Source organism: Poecilia reticulata, linkage group LG3, assembly GCF_000633615.1.
Source record: "Poecilia reticulata strain Guanapo linkage group LG3, Guppy_female_1.0+MT, whole genome shotgun sequence".
Lineage (NCBI taxonomy): Eukaryota > Metazoa > Chordata > Actinopteri > Cyprinodontiformes > Poeciliidae > Poecilia > Poecilia reticulata.
The window spans coordinates 34554341-34571427 of record NC_024333.1 but is presented as its reverse complement, the minus strand read 5'-3'; the positions used below and the strand labels follow the sequence as shown (position 1 = coordinate 34571427).

At 39.1% G+C, this 17087-nt stretch overlaps 1 protein-coding gene across 1 annotated transcript in view; it reads right to left on the bottom strand.

Moving 5' to 3' along the window:
• Positions 1 to 15400, bottom strand: part of slc6a5 (solute carrier family 6 member 5) — a 26215-nt gene extending 10815 nt beyond the window's left edge. The window contains exons 1-13 of the mRNA XM_008406130.2: positions 14754 to 15400; positions 13329 to 13494; positions 12809 to 12940; positions 12489 to 12662; positions 10890 to 11040; positions 9587 to 9719; positions 8003 to 8137; positions 7795 to 7898; positions 7213 to 7337; positions 6378 to 6490; positions 2506 to 2637; positions 2162 to 2261; positions 2063 to 2103 (exon numbers count right to left, since the gene is read on the bottom strand). Coding sequence (XP_008404352.1) covers positions 2063 to 2103; positions 2162 to 2261; positions 2506 to 2637; positions 6378 to 6490; positions 7213 to 7337; positions 7795 to 7898; positions 8003 to 8137; positions 9587 to 9719; positions 10890 to 11040; positions 12489 to 12662; positions 12809 to 12940; positions 13329 to 13494; positions 14754 to 15200 — 1953 coding nt within the window. The 5' untranslated portion in view covers positions 15201 to 15400. The remainder of the gene's footprint in view (positions 1 to 2062; positions 2104 to 2161; positions 2262 to 2505; positions 2638 to 6377; positions 6491 to 7212; positions 7338 to 7794; positions 7899 to 8002; positions 8138 to 9586; positions 9720 to 10889; positions 11041 to 12488; positions 12663 to 12808; positions 12941 to 13328; positions 13495 to 14753) is intronic.
• Positions 15401 to 17087: the final 1687 nt, after the last annotated feature.

Genomic DNA, 17087 nt, shown 5'->3' with positions numbered 1-17087 from the left:
TGATAAGATCCCTTCAAAAGGACATCAGCAAATTTTGCGTGTGCGTGTGTGTGTGTGTGTGTGTGTGTGTGTGTGTGTGTGTGTGTGTGTGTGTGCGTGTGTGTGTGTGTGTGTGTGTGTGTAAAAGGAGTCAGATTCCTGGAGAAACTGAGGGAGCAGATGGCTTCATTCCTTCGTCTTAACTGTGAGTGACATGAAGAGGCAGAGTCACACAATCATTTCAATATGTCACCTGTGCTGATGCTCCGACAAACCGAGCCACCCTCTCGCTTGGTAACAGCCACCTGACACACACCTGAGTCCTGGGCACGTCGGCGGCTCAGACTTGGACATTACAACAGAGACCCCTTGTGGCCGCGTAGGGAATATCAGGAGACCAGCATGAAGGACAATGGGGCAAATCCCAATTTCCTCTGGAAGGCCAGCAGTAATCACAAAAGTCTCCCAGATGTAATTGGTGTCCCTGCTGAGGTGTTGGACTGTGCGTGTGTTCATGATGCCTCAGGCTGGACTAAAAACAAATAATAAGACCAAACAGTGTAACACCACATGTGAGTGCGTGCGAGGCGTTCACATCTACTGGCACCTCTGGTGAGGATGTGTAAAAAACACCAAAAACAGAGTCATGTTGTTTTCTTTAACACTGAAGACTTTTTGTTTTTTATTCAACCTTGAGAACATTTATTCCGTGGGAAAATAACCAATGTCACAAATATTTGTAACTTTTATTTTAAAAAATATTATTTTTTTACATACATACTGCTGCTTTAAATTAAACTTGACTTTTGTCAAGTTTGTCTTGCCATAATCCACGGTGATGACATTAGAGTTCATAACAACCATCACATATTATCTATGTCCTAATTAGCTGATTGGAGGTGTTGATAAGAAACAACTTTTCTGTTTTACCATTACAAACAAAAACATTTGGACTTTTATTTTATTTTGAAGGGCTGCACAGTGGCGCAGTTGGTAGAGCTGTTGCCATGCAGAAAGACCAGCCCCAGTCTTTCTGCATGGAGTTTGCATGTTCTCCCTGTGCATGCATGGGTTTTCTCCGGGTACTCCTGTTTCCTCCMACAGTCCCAAAACATGACTGTCAGGTTAATTGATCTGTCTAAATTGTCCCTAGGTGTGAGTGAGTGTGTGTTTTGTTGTGTGTCCTGTGTGTCTCTGTGTTGCCCTGCGACAGACTGGCGACCTGTCCAGGGTGAACCCCGCCTCTCGCCCGGTACGCTAGCTGGAGATGGGCACCAGCAACCCTCCCGACCCGACTGAGGGACACTGAGGGTGTAAGAAAATGGATGGATTTTATTTTGAAGTATGAGCTTATGCTACTAATGTACTTTACTGTAGCAACAAATACCCATTGTATTATTGCAGGAAAATGAGTGCAACTAAAAATGCAACTCTACTGCATTGAGTTTTCTCCGTTTGTCTGTTTTGAAAAGAAATTCTTAAACATATTGTTTAACTGTAAACATCATAAATGAACCATAAAAACAGTAGCGGTTGGTGCTGAGTATCCATTACAAAGGTGCATAAAATTGAGTCGATATTCTGAAAATATAATTTTGCAACTGCTGTGTTTCCATTAAATGATAAACACAACTGAAATCACATGTTTGTTCATGCAATAAGTAACTAAAAACCATGCAGCACAATCATCCGCCTACCACTTCCTGTCGTCTTCTTGTCTTTTCTGCCAGTAGTAACATCTGGTTGTTGATCACATGACTCATGTGATGTGAAAAAAAGTGTTTCCTTTGCAATTTTGCAAAATATCAAAAAAATGTTTTACTTAAAAGAATCGTGAATTGTTTTGGAAGTGGTGTGTTTCCAGTAAGAAAATGTATTTTTGTGATTCCAATTTGTGCAAACATATGGTGAATAAAACGCAGTTATAGATGATTTTTTTATTTTATTTTACCGCTACTCATGAAAATACTTAAACACACACAGAGGATGCATAACTAAGAAAAAAAACATGCACTGTGGTTTTGTTTTACACTAAAGGAAATACAAGATTGGATTCAAATTCACAATCTTTCATTCTWCCAACGCTGGAGCTTCCTGCTGACCTCTGACCTTTCAGAGTGGTTCCTTGGAGTGCAAAACCAAGCAGAGTAAGTAAAGGTCATGCTGCAGGTCATTTACTCACCATAGAGGTAGGAAATCCCAACCAGCTCAAAGATGGCGATGATAACCAAAGAGTAGGAGGCTGCGTATGTGTCCACCAGCTGCAGCATGTACATCCCGCTCTTTAAAAATCCACAGACAGTAAAACAAAATATATATTAGTAAGACAGTAGGGAAAATGTATTGCTTCAAGTAAAATAATAATTAACTTAAAGCAAGTTCCTATTTTTAGCTGAAAAGTTACATGGAAGTTAATATTGTCTTATTTCATTTGAATTCAGATACTTACACTAGAAAGTAAGTCAAAATTGCTTGGTCAGTTTTTGTGTTTTTGCAGTGTAACCTGTCATAAGTAGGAACTCGTACCTCTGTTATCATGGGAAAGCCCAGGATGAAGAAGGAGAGGCAGCAGACCAGGGTGAAGAGCGGTTTATGTTTCCTCAAGTACTTGGGGTACTCATCCGACACGGACGTCACGATGGTTTCGATGGTGGCAAACTGGGAACATTGGAGGAAGAGGAGAGTAAGGGAATGAGGAAGAAAAGCRGCTAATCTCAAATCTTCCCTGATCGTCTCCTTCTTCTGCAGAATCACCAGCCTGCAGCCAGCAAGTTTAACTCATTTAAATTCTAACAGCTGCAGCTGTTAGAATTTCAGCATCTAGTGTTGTGAAGCATTTGTCTTCATTTAGCCAATAAACTCTTTTTAAAGTAATTCAATTTACTTCCAAAACAGTTCAAAAGAACATTGATATAACTCTGAGAAGGAGAAGAAAACAAAAAAAAAAAAAACGAAGACTTTGGATCACAGGGAAGAGACCCGACATCATGTAGGAGTCAGCCTGGAGAAAAGCAAATATGACATAATGGTGAAAGAGCCCAGAGGAGAGCAGCAGCGCATGAATACATAAAACAGGGAAATTTAAAGAGGCTGGTGGTGTGAGGACATATGCATGAGAACACAGCGAAAACGCACCGACGCAGAGCTGGATCTGCCACTTCCCCGTTCCTCTCCATCCTCCTGAGCTCCCAAAACTAATTTCCTGTCAACATCCCAAGCCTATTACTGCTGAGCTGCTTCCTACAACAAAGCCCGCAGCCCTCTCCTCTGAGCTGCCACTGCCAAGGCAAAATAACATCATCATTTACTGTTTCCTTTGACTCGTGTCCTAATGTGCCACTGTGCCCTCTGCTCGCCTCAGGAGCATCGCTGAGCACTTAAAGGGGGCTGGTGCTGTACGTGTTTGCTCAGGATCACACTTGGAAAAGCTCTGAGCATTAAAAATAAAAGTGAAAAACAACATGCCAGAGACTGAAGTGTTTATTTAACRAAGCAAATCCAGTAAATTAGCAAAGTGACTCGAATTTTAGTCAAACAAACAGAATAAAAAACAGTTTTTATCCAAAAGCTGCTGTTGCCCTGAACACAGGGAATTATTCTAACATTCATTCATTCATTTACTTATTTTATTATTTGATTTTCTTATTTATTTACTTATTTATTTTTTCTTAACATCCCAGTTGTTTCTGTGTTTTTCCACCATGTTTTTTACATTTGAGATATTCTTATTTGTTATTATTTTATTCAGTTATCGAGAGTCGATATTTTTAAGTTTCGTTGTGCTTTCTTCATCAAGGTTCAATCCTGGGGTTCCTCTGGTTCTGGTTCTGGTCTGCATCCCCAGAACCAGAACCAAACATTCAGCTTCTACGCGCCACATATCTGGAACAGACCTCCAGAAAACTGCAAAACTGCTGGAACATTTAAATCAAGACTAAAAACCATTTGTTTAGAGCTGCCTTAACTTTTTATTAATTCTCATTCTTTTACAACAGTTATATAATGATTATTGTCTCATTGTTTCCCCTATTGTTACGTTTTTGTCTCGTAAAGTACCGTATTTTCCGCACTATGAGGAGCACTGCATTATAAGGCGCATAGAATAGACGCTACAGTAGAGGCTGGAGTTACGTTATGCATCCACTAGATGGAGCTGCACTAAAGGGAATGTCAACAAAACAGTCCGACTCCGGTCAGCGAGGAGAGCCTTCCGCGTCTGGGCCGGGGCGTGGCCGGACGATGGTCAGTCACCCTTCTCCGTTCGCGCACAGCATGTTCATGGAGAACGTGGCGCTAATTGACCTGCAGATGACCTGATTATAGATGATGGTGGGTAGATAGGTCAGTCAAACTTTATTAATAGATTACAAACCAGCGTTTTGACAACTATCCCAGCATGCACTGCGCGCTTCTTCTTCTATGGGGGAAAATGAAGTCGGCAGCTGTTTACCATAGTTGCTAGACCTGTTGTGGCTCAATATTGGTCCATATAAAAGGCTCACCGGGTTATAAGGCGCACTGTCGGCTTTTGAGGAAATTGAAGGTTTTTAGGTGCCTTATAGTGCGGAAAATACGGTACTTTAAACTGCCTGAAATTAACTGAACCAATAAACTAAAGTTGACTTGATTTTTGTGACATCATCAAAAAGTCAAAAATAATCAGCCAAAGTGCAAGTCTGGTTCATCCCTGGGTGAAATCTATCAAAGATGAACACCTTTCACGTTTATCTTTTCAAATAATTACAATAAAAAAGATAATTTTTGCATTTGAGATTAACGATTTAAATGTTTTATTTTCATGACACTTAAACGTCACGCGAATGATTGAAAAATAAAGGACATAAAGTTGATGTTTACAAATGAACATAAATGATTTTAATGCTTTTTAAAAACTTTTAGATCTAATTAGTTTGACTCGTTCTAATCACAGACAGACAGCCTTTGTTCAGCTTCCTGGAGAGTTTGAACTCTCGAGCAGACAGACGCAGCGGGACGCAGCGGGACACGGGGAATTATGCTAATTGGGTCAATGCCTGCAGTGTTTACACATCACTGGATGTTACCTGCACAGTTGAAGGTTTATTCTGGAGCAAACAAGTCAGGAGATTCATGTGATTGGCAGGAATGTTGATTACTTAGACATTAATTCAAATTCAAACAATAAAAAAAAGACAATTCATATACTTCTCTTCTAAATTCTGTTATATTTAATGCATTTTTGCATGTTGATAAATTTTCTGGAAATCAAAAGTTGAGTGAATCATTATAATATTAGTTTTAAATGTTTTTAAATGCAGTGTTTATATATTTAAACATTTAAAAAACACACTGAAAAGAATAGATGCAAAAGCTTAAAGAAGAAATTGTATTTCAATAGACTTAAAAAGTTTTTAAAATTCTTTCTCTTATGGCGTTACAATTTTCAATGTGTAAACTTCTACATTAAATTATGAGCATTTGTGCCATAAACTTGAAGAAAAAATAATAATCTGTTTTAATCCATCATCCAATGTTTCACATTTAAAAATCACTAGAACCATAAAGGGAGATATAAATGTCAGAAGATTATATAAGAAGAAATGAAGAAATTTTAATAAATGTCTAAACTGTGAGGAGCTTTTATTAGGACATCAATTCTTTTTTTATTATTATTTTATTTTAAAGGGAGTTGTAAACAGTAGTTCATGAAATTCCTACATTTTTGTATCCTTTAGATGAAAATATTGATATTAGTCTTAACCTTAAAGTTTGTTTGTTTGTTGTAGAGCGGGGGGGTCCAAAGAGCGGCGCAGGGGCCATTTGTGGTCTTTGCAGTGATTTTGTGTGGCCACCAACTGCAGTTCAAGAATAATACAAACTTGTCTTTTAATTAGGGTTAAATTATTACCAACATAATTTTCTTACAGTAGAAAATGTCAAGTACAACAGAAAGTATTTATCTTTTTATAACCAAACTTTTATAACAAGCAGAGCCACATTGTTTATGCCGACTTTTACTGAAAAGTCAACTTTTCTGTGCCTGGATCAGCTTTTGTTTAATTTATTAAACTCGACTAAATATAACAAGTGTTTTGAAAGAAAGTGACTCAAATCTTTTTCTTATAAACAGAGTAAATTTGTTCTACAAAAAACAACAACAATCAAACAACTTTAATTTGTTGATTTCATCTTATCATCATAATTTTTTTACTTATTTTGTCCTGACAAAACGTTTGGACATCCCTGCTGTAGAGTTATCACTGTAAATTACATAATCTAATCAAAAATACAACTTTTTCACACAAATTAAAACATTTTCACACATTTATCATAGTAATTTGTTGGTTATTCTGAGGACATATAAACTGTAAGAGTGCATTGTATATAATATCACATAGTGGGGGGGAAGCAGCAGTTACCATGGTATCCAGTCCAAGAGTCAGGAGCATGAGGAAGAAGATAATTGCCCAGAAAGGAGACAGAGGGAGTCTGGTCAGAGCTTCAGGATACACCACAAAGGCTATGCCTGGACCTGAAATTAATGCACAAAAAACACATAGATATGCTTGTTTTCTACTCATTATGGACACAGATGATTAAAAGGCAGAGAAACGTGAGAAAACAAGTTCAACAAACTTTAAATTCTAACAGACATTTAACACTGGAACTGGAAGACATTTTAAATCCCCAAAACAAATAAACAAAACAACACGATAAATAAAATTAAGAGCCAGACTGAAGATTTTTATCATCCAGTATTTGGTAGACAGAGAAAAACTATAAATGGTGCAAATGGACATTATTTACCACGTGATTAATTGATGTATTATTGCTTATTGGGACAGGCTTAGGGCTGCACAGTGGCGCAGTTGGTAGAGCTGTTGCCTTGCAGCAAGAAGGTTCTGGGTTCGATTCCCGGCCCCGGTCTTTCTGCATGGAGTTTGCATGTTCTCCCTGTGCATGTGTGGGTTTTCTCCAGGTACTCTGGTTTCCTCCCACAGTCCAAAAACATGACTGTCAGGTTAATTGGCCTCTCCAAATTGCCCCTAGGTGTGAGTGTGTGTGTGCATGGTTGTGTGTCCTGTGTGTCTCTGTGTTGCCCTACGACAGACTGGCGACCTGTCCAGGGTGACCCCGCCTCTCGCCCGGAACGTTAGCTGGAGATTGGCACCAGCACCCCTCCCGACCCCATTAAGGGACAAGGGTGCAAGAAGATGGATGGATGGATGGATGGGACAGGCTTAGTTGTCTTACCTTCATCTGCCACTTTCTCTATTGGCACCTTCAGTTCTTGAGCCATGAAACCAATAACAGAGAAGATGACAAATCCAGCAAAAATGCTGGTCGCACTGTTGGTGCACGTCACTATGATGGTGTCCCTGCAAAAACAAAAACAAAGGAGGGAGGCCAGATGCAGCATAAGCACAAAAAAAAAGCATATGTTGAACTAGTAAAAGTATTTTTATATTCCAAATACATGCTGGTGCATGATGTAGGTACAACAGTGCCCTCTGGTGACAAGACGAAAAACTGCATGTGAATCTAAATTATGGTAATACAAAAACTGAGCACTAGATGGCGCACGATTTTAGAAAAAAAAGAAACATTTTTGTTGCTTTTTTCTTCTTCTGAAGGCCATCTAGTTGTGTTTATCATTTACAATCAGTAACATGTAGTAAACAGGAGTAGTTTAAATGAAAGAAGCAGTGCGCTGCGGTGGCTAAAAGTGATATTTATTGGGATATTTCTACCACACAGACAGATACAGCATCATGCATCTGAGGTGTCAGGGTTAATAGGTCTGACAGACGCGTAGTTTACCTTTTAAGTGTTTACCTGTAGCAGTTATTGTGAAACTTATTGTAGGAGGAGAGCGTAATGAGGCCTCCCCAGGCAGCCGACAAAGAGAAGAAGATCTGAGTAGCTGCGTCTTTCCACACCTGAGGAGCAGGAGAAGAGTTAAACGAAGGCGGATTACTGGTCAAAACTGATTTTATTTTTGTTTCTGTTTGGAAGCTGTAATAAAAAAAGGAGCTCTATGTACCTTTGCATCGTTGAGTTTTTCCCATTTTGGCGTGATAAAGTACAGGATGCCGTCGGCGGCACCGGGGAGCGTCACTCCTCTGATCAGCAGGATGACCAGCACCACATACGGAAACGTGGCTGTGAAATAAACCACCTGAAACATGTGGGGAAAGTAGCAAAATTAAAGTAATGCAATGACTAGAAGAACTGTTCAAAATCAAACCAAATTTTATTTGTACAGCAGATTTCAGCAACAAGACAGTTCAAAGTGCTTTACATCATAAAAATCAACAAATGAAACGTTTCCAAAGTGCCATCGTTACACATTAAAATGTTGGTTAGTGTTTCATTTACTATTAATCAAAAACAAATCCAAACAGGTGAAGTTTTAGTCTAGATTTAAAGGAATTCAGTGTTTCAGAGGTTTTATAGTTTTACAGACGTTTGTTCCAGATTTGTGTGGATTTTAGTTGATATTTAACAACATTTTTGATGTTTTTAAATATTCCGTCTCATATTTCTGCATGTAAAGCACATTTAACGTTGACTAAATAAAAACTAGAAGAAAAAAAATAGTCTTTTTGTTTGGACCAGTTTGAACTAAGTTCACATTTGCAAAGACGTTGTTTCAAAAAAGTCAAACAATATAAAAGCACTTATTTCTATTGGAGGTTTGAATAAGTTTTTAAAATTAAATCTTGAAGTTTGATGGTTGGACAAAAATGAAGGTTCAAGTTGCTCAATAATTTTTTCTGATTACATCGTACAAGCCGGATTAATTAATTAATAAACTTGTTTATGTATTTATTTAGAACCTGATAGCAGTATAAAAATAACAGGCATGAACAAGGAATGCAAAAGACACATATTTTTTGTACCACAATAATCCTAACATGGTCCAAAAGGAATAAGAAGGATACTTCCAAACAAAAATAAATCTCAATTTTCTATTTTTTGAGTTTCTGAGTTTCGCTGTTGACAATTTTCTATTTGATTTCACCAAATATTACAGTAGTGCCCATCTGGATAGTTATATTTTCTAGTGAAATTTCACCAGGATCGTTATGTGACCCTATAAAAACAGATTTCCTCCTGGACTCTAACATGATTACTGTCACCAACATCATGTCAGCCGTGAGATTCGATTCACTGCAGCAGACTCAACGTGTGAGGCTGTTGCTTTTTTTCCTTTATAAATCTAATTAAGAATGTTTTTATTATTAAAAGGTGAGTTATTAGGATGTCATTTTATTTTTTTAAATTGCCTATTTTACAGTGTAGATTTCACCTGGATTTAGTGTCAATTTTGGCTGTGTTGTACTGACCCGCTTCAACCACTAGGGGGCAACATAACACAATCAATCTATCGTCACATCCGGACGAAACTTCGGTGTTTGTGCCTGTATAACAAATCAATAGAGCCTGATTTATAGAGAGTTACACATTTTTAACAGCTAAAATGATAAATTTACAGCGTTTTTGTAAATAAATGCCCTTAAATCACCAAAAGTAAAGAGATTACTGTTTAATCTGTAACTGTCCTCAGCTGTTACAGATTAAACCATAAAATGTTTAATAGTATATTTGCTGTGTGTGTTTTTACTTTGCCTGATGACTTGATCCCTTTGGCTAACGAGGCGTAGACGATGAGCCAGGCCAGGAAGAGGCAGCCTGCCAGGGGCCAGCGGACGTCTCCCGGATATTCAATCCCTTTGGAAATGTGCAACACATTGTACCTGCAGGAGGAAGGCGAAGCGTTAAACTCAACTTCAACACGAGATACATTACATTAAAACGTCTATTATATGTTATTTACATGCAGAGCTAAAGGAAGCCACAGACTGACTTTCATCAAGTTTCTCATAAATCAGTTCAATCCAGTAATCTGGAAACAATCAGATGTCGGTTTTCTTAACTAAAATATGATTGATATGTTTACTGTATTTGACACTGCTGCTGACGTCCAAACACCTTAAAACTTTTTGCAACTTAAAACCAAAAGTTTCAGTGTACTTTTGGTAGAGCGTCGCTAACTGAACGAAAAAGATACTCTTCCATATTTTATTGTTTGTTTTTACATTTACAATCCTGAAAAACTGTACTTTTAATTCTATATCAGAGTAAAAAGTTAGTTCAGGCCTTTTTATTGTGATTCAGTGCAACAAATTGTCTTCAGTAATGATAAAATGTCTAGTGTGTGTAGTAAGAAGTTTGTTACAGAACAAACAAATAGATCAGATGAGAAACGAGTCAGTCCACATTTTTACCTGACAGACATTCTCCACAGACACCAAAGGGTCTGCAAAGGATTGAAATATGTGACACACATTTTGTATTTTTGTCAGCCTAAATTATTTGAATCCATGTAAAACTTTACTTTAAATGATCAGTCATTTCATAGTAAAAAATTGCATGATCAGATGGACCAAAATATAAAGTTAAGTGAAAATTTTGATATAAATAAAAATAAAAACTGCAGGTGTGTGTCTGTGTTTGGTGAATTTTTGGTAAAAACATGTTTATGTTTTTCATTTAGTGGGTAAAAAACTTTACTCAAGTAAGAATAGAGATACTTTTAATACTTCATAACAAAATTACTAAAGTAAAAATACTCCGAAAAGAAAAATGTTTCAAAAATAATATTAATAGTGGGTAAATAGTTAGGCTGAAGATTAGTCTGAGGCACAGAAAACAGATTCAAATGACATTTTCTGCTTATTTAGTTTTAAATTTGACAGGATTTATGTCTCAAACTGATAAAAAACAACAATATAAGAGTGAGAATCTTATAATTTAACCCTGGATTTGGTGATTTCCCTCTCTGATAAGACCAGGAATGAACAGACAACAGAAACCAGACAAACTTTGCAGAGAAAGTGGAAGCGTTTATTAGAAAACAGACTCACTTGAAGTATTCCTCACTGGGGCTGACGTAGGTCTTGTTGCCGTCCGCCGTCATGTTAAGCAGCTTTGTCAGGTTTCCCACGGCGTTGGCGGACAGACAGAAAGTGGAGTTCTTGATGGAAACGGGGTTTCTGTCCCGCAGGATGCAGGAGTCTGTTCCAATCAGAAATCAACACATTTGAACTGGCAGAGATGCACACAGGCCTGCAGTTTGCTTCGTTTTCACGCAGCGTAAAATGGGAAAATGGTGTAATTTGCAGGGAAAGAAGGTTTCTGCAACACGGAGTCGATGTTGTGAAGCACTGAAAGTCAGAAAAAAGTTTGATTCATGTGTTGATCCACTGTACGAACCTTAATGCTTCCGATTCCCAACTTTTATGCTTAAACTTTAGGTTTTTGCTCTATGAGATCACAGTTCATGACGGTTTTTATATACAAATGGCAACATGCATCCAAGACAAAGTTTCATTTTAGCCTTTAAAACTGATAAATAAAAAAATATCCCAACCAAAAGCCTGATATCCAACAAGATTTTAAAGCACTGTGAAATGTGTAAGAATAATTTTCAGATACATTTTGAAGTTATGTGATGAGCAAATTACACAGCAAAAAATAATTTGGTTTATTTAACCTGCCATAAAGACAAGAAAACTGTCATATTTTCAATGCCAAAGTTCCAAACTAAATATTTAATTCACCAGATAAATACTTTGCTTCCTAACTACTTACTTAATTCAGTTTACAAACTAAATATTTAGCTTGTTAGTTAAATACTTAGTTTGGAGCTCTGGTATTAATAAACACATGAATTAAATGCTGAAAATGTGACATTTTTTCACTATTACAGTCCAAATAATCCAAATTACTGCTGATAATTTTTTACTGTATAACAGTAAACAGTCGAGTGCACCGAGCAAATATTGGACGTATTTCGTCCAAATATCGATGTATTTATGAGTTATAACTCATAAATACATCGATTTTTGACAAAGAACAGATGTTATTTGTCTGTTTCGCCAGCAGAGGTCAGTGTCGGGCTCACTGCAGCACTGCAGCAGCCCAGTCCGTACAGTAAATTTGTCAAGCAAGCAGTTTTAGTGCTGAATTCACAGAATCGCTGAGGGCAAATATTACAGAAAATATAACCAGTTTTCACGATTATTCGACGCAAAACGCTGTTAAACGACTCAATGTTTAATTCCTGGACTTTTCTGTAAAAGCAAAACGCAGTTTTATGAATAGTTTCTCTAAGAATCGCGATGCCACAGCTGTGCACTGCATTTTTAAAACCATTAAAATATGTATTTACTGTAGGATTCAAAGCAAATTCCGTTGAAATCTTGAACTCCGAATAATTTGATGTGTCTCACGGAGGCCTCCCGTCCATGTCCTCATCAGCCGGCGTCATTAGAGACGCACCAGACATGAGTGAGCAGCTCTTCATTTGTCACTCGCTGCAGAGATCGCAGGTCAGGATTCATTATACTGCAGGACACCTCGGCTGAGGGAGTCATGACGCATTGCGCATTGTGGAGAGAGAACGAGAGGCAGAGGGGGGCTTTTGGTGAATGTGTGTGAGTGTGTGAAGGTGTGTGTCTTACCTAACAGCAGCATGTCTTTGTCCTTACATTCCAGCGTGTTCCACTCATTCCTACAGTTAGCCCATGGCAGTGAGCCCTTCAACGAAGCGAACAGGTAGTACAGTGTCCAGCACATTATAATGTTATAGTATATGGCTATCAAGACAGATATTATCAACATGGCAATCCCGCAACCTAAAATAAATAAATGAGACGAAATATATACATTACTCTTTAGAAAATTTGAGAAATAGTTGTTATTATTGTTTCATTTTTCTGACTTATTTTTTTTTTTGTTATTATTATTTTTTATTTGCTTTTTATTAGTGGCGCCAGTTTACCTTGGAGAGCGGGAATGCATTTCCAAACTGACACGGGCCCCTGGCTGGCAAACTGGCCCAGAGACACTTCCAGCAAAAAGATTGGGATCCCAGCGATGCCCAGCATGGTCAGATAGGGAATCAAAAAAGCACCTGGGGAGAAAATTACACAAATTAGAGAATAAAACCCTCAGCAGGGTGAAAAACCTGCCTCTAAATGATCAGATTCACTGAAAGGTTAGGTTAAAAATGGCATTCCTGTCATTAAAAGTAAAAATCAAGCAAATATTTTTGACTGTTTTTAATGTAAATAGAAGGTGGTGTTTATTTTTTTTTTCAATGCTATTAAAATAATTTCCCGACGTTTCATGTTTTGCGTTGTTTTAAGGCCTTCAAGTATATTTATTACATTTTATTTTTGCAAAGAAATATAAATCTGATCATTTTTCCCGTTTTTTATTTGATGCATAACATAAACCTCAACATAATCTTTTGAAATCATGATTTTATTTCTTTTTTTCTTCGGTTTCTGAACTCTTACCTCCACCATTTTGGAAGGCAAGATAAGGGAACCTCCACACGTTTCCCAGTCCCACCGCGTAGCCAACCATGGACAGAATAAAATCCAGTTTATTGGACCAGTTTCCTCTGGCCTTATTCTCATCTCCCCCCTCATCATCATCATCATCATCAACAACAACGTCCGCCTGAGAGGAGAAATAAACTTTAGATCATTCTCTAAATGAAATGAAAAATAAAACTAGATTAAACCGAACCCAAAATAACCAGTCGAGTCAATTTATTCATAAAATATATTTACAAACAAAAAGAATTGAGCAAAGTGTGCAACTTGGGAGAAACTGGCAGAAAATACATCGATTTAGACAATATATATAAACCAGACACGAGCAGAAAGAAGATATTTTTAAAGGGGGTTTTAGCTTCTTAAATAATTTTGATAAAATACATGTTCTCGTTTTAAATGGGCACAAAAACATGTTGTGTATGTTCTGCAAAAACTTAAAATTAGCGGATTTTCTATCAATTTGATGATGGGAGATTTTAAATATTTTCTATCTTCAGCTGCATTTATTTACAAACATCTTTCCGCCAATAAAGCACAAATTTTAGGTGCAGAGACAAAAAAAAAAAAAAAATCCGACATCACGCAAAAGCAAAACTAATGAAACAGAATCTAAATGTAAGTAAAATCTAGTGTGCGCGTGAGAGAGGGATGTCCCCTCGCGACAGGTTGTGATCCGCAGTCTCGTGCTCAGCGCAGCCTGTCTGGCGGGAAACACCTGGGCTGTACCAAGTGCGTCTGCTGGGATCCGGGATCACCGCCAAATACCGCGAGAGTTAGGAGTCAAATCCTGCAGTCCAACCCGCTTCTGGGGTTTTAACCGCGAGCAAAATCAATTATAATACCTTAACCGAAACAGATATGAATTTTTATAAAGAGGAGACGGTTATTGAAAATGGCGCAGAAGAACAGAAGAGACAGCAACCTCTGTTTGACGTGTATCTTTTTTTTTTCTTTTTTTTTTTGCTGACATAAGCAAGATTTAAAGTTTGGCATGCTTTAATTAGATGCACAAGGAAAGAATAATTAAAAAGAAGCAACCGGAGCATGCACGATTACAGCATTTACACAAATTGAAGAGTTTGGTTTTGTAATACGAAGTAAATCAAATTTGACTGAAACACGTAAATAAAAACCCCTTTAAGTGACTAATCCTTACAAAAACAGCGAATTATAAAATATGAATTTCATAATCAAGTCTTTTAAACCAAATCCTCGACAATCAAGAAGCAGCACGAAGCTCCGCAAACTCTGAATGTTTGTTCTTGCCAGGGGCTTTTGCGCCCTTCACCTCCATTCATCTTTGCGCTTCGTTTTAATCAGAAACATCCGCAGCGCACCTGCCTCCAGCAGCGCAGGAAACGCCTCATTTAGCACACTTACCCCCGCTAAAGTCCCCGGCTGAACAGACGTGTTTCCATCTGTTCCCAGTATGATGGTGGTCTGGCTCATGGTCGTCCAGTTGCCCGGGGTGTTGTTTTGCTCCGCCGTGGCCCGCAGCGGGTCGCCGGCTGAATCCTTCCTGAAGGCCGAGTTGATGGCCACTGATCCGGGGACGGGAGGCGCCGGCGCGCTTTTAAACGTCCCATACTCCTTATTGGAGTCCGGTTCTCCCGGTTTATTCTCCGGGGGACAAAAAGTTTTACTCTCGTTGCACGGAGGCGGCGGTTGAGGCGCCGGGTGGTGGTGAGGGGCGTGTGGTTGGCATGGCACCGTGTTGTCCGGTTTGTTTGCTGTAAATCCCGCCGCTCCTTCCTGCTGCTGCTGCATTGGGATGTAGCCGGCCGGCTGCTTGGCCATGTCTCTCTGCTCAGACAGATCCTGGAACATAAAAGTGACAAATCAGCGACAGGAACGGCGACGCGACGGGAGAAAGCATGAAGCCTTGAAGCTGCTGCTGCTGCAGCTCATCTCTGCAGCTACAGAACCTTTTTTTTTTCCACAGTAGCCTTTTGATTTTGGTATATTTCACTTTCAGGAGGTGCGTTTCTGCAGCCTATGAATGCACAGTATTTGTGTGTGCGCGTTGAAGGGGGAGGGGGCGCTTTGCCTTGCTTCTCCACTTCTCGCCTTCTGCAAGATTCTTTAATTTTACGCCCCATTTCCCCCTCATGTCATTCAGCCTCACATCCACTGATTTTTATGGCCAATAGACAAGCTGCTGCGGGTCTCTGGGAGGCTCCGCTCTCCCCGCAGGCAGGCGAGATCCCCGGCGTTTCAGGGCTTGAGCTGGACCCGGGGCGGCGGAATTAAAAAATGGCTCCCTGGAATTTCAGGGGGCGGGAAAGCAACCGGAAAATCCTCCAAATGGAAAAAGAAATGTTGACTGATTAATGCTTTGTTGCGTTCATGATTAGTGAAGACGGTAACTAACTTCTTGTAGCAAAGTTTCCCTCAGTATAAAAAGAAAAAAAAAAGCATAAATAAGTAAAAAGAACAAAAAAAAACCCGATTTATTTTATTGTAACCCTTAAAAGCATCTGGATGAATTAAGACAGCCTTACTGGAGCGACGACTGAAAAATAATGACGAAAAGTTTTCTGCGTTTCAGCACCACGGACAGCGCAACTGCTTCAGCGTCGGAAAAACTACTTTCAAAACCCGCGAAATTTACTTAAAAAAAACCTCAATCTTGATGCAACTTTACGTGCAAAAGCAAACGGAGGAGTTTCCATCCACTTACCATTTTGTGCAGAGCTCTGCGTTCAGGCTGAAAACAGCTGTAAAAAAGAGAGAGAGAGGAAGGAAGAGACGACTGGAAGCCGAAGTGGTTATTGCCGCGCAAAGCAGCGAGTGCAAAGCTTTTCTACGGCTCCGTGGGAAAGCTTGGAGCAGTTTGCGTCAGTGCAGAGCAAGGTGCCCTTCGCGTGACATTTTCTTGATAATAGGAGTTTGATAAATCATTAGGCTTGGATTCGGGTTTTTTAAAGGGGACTAGCAGAGCCAAAGCGACGGGGGGCGCGTTTGTGCGTGCGTGAATTGTATGTGTTCTGATTACGCACGTTGCATGCGTGAGCGCTGCGCGGACAGCGCTGAAGCTGATTAATACACTCGTGACTACAGATGTGCAGCTTCCACGCGTGCATTGACGCTTCCCACGTGATCACGGGGAACCAGACTGGGTTCATGCTGGAGTTTGAATTCTATGCTGAGATGTAATCTCGATTATGGCCTTTTATAGTAATAAAGTTTGTTTATTATGCTTTCCGCACCAAATGGGAATTAAAAGAGAAATGAATTAAGGAAGAGAAAGTTGAAACTTTCTTTTAAGTATCTAATTCGGCGGGGGGAGGGGGTGGGGGGCAATCAAGGGTTAAGTTGAGCTAAAAATGACCTGAACTATAAATAGTTTTTCTTTTTTTCCCCCCCAGCTAGTCGGTTTTACGCACAGCGCGCCTGAGGCGAGACGCGTCACCAATGGAAGCATTGATCAAGTTTAACAAAAAAAAAAAAAAAAAAAAAAAAAGCGGGGCAAAGTCTATTCAGAGCTACTCATTTGTTGAAAGTCTTGCGCAGGAAGAAGCTTGTTTTACGGACTCACACGCGTCAGGAGGACCCGGAGCCAACCACTGGAGCCTCCACTGGAAGCAGTGACAGCTGAGTCCAAAACACTGCATTGCGCATATCATAGTCCTGCTCTTTCTGTTACTGGAGGATGCAAAAAAAAAAAAGAGTCAGGAGGCTGGTTGTAATGTCTTTATGTCTCCTTTGTCTCAT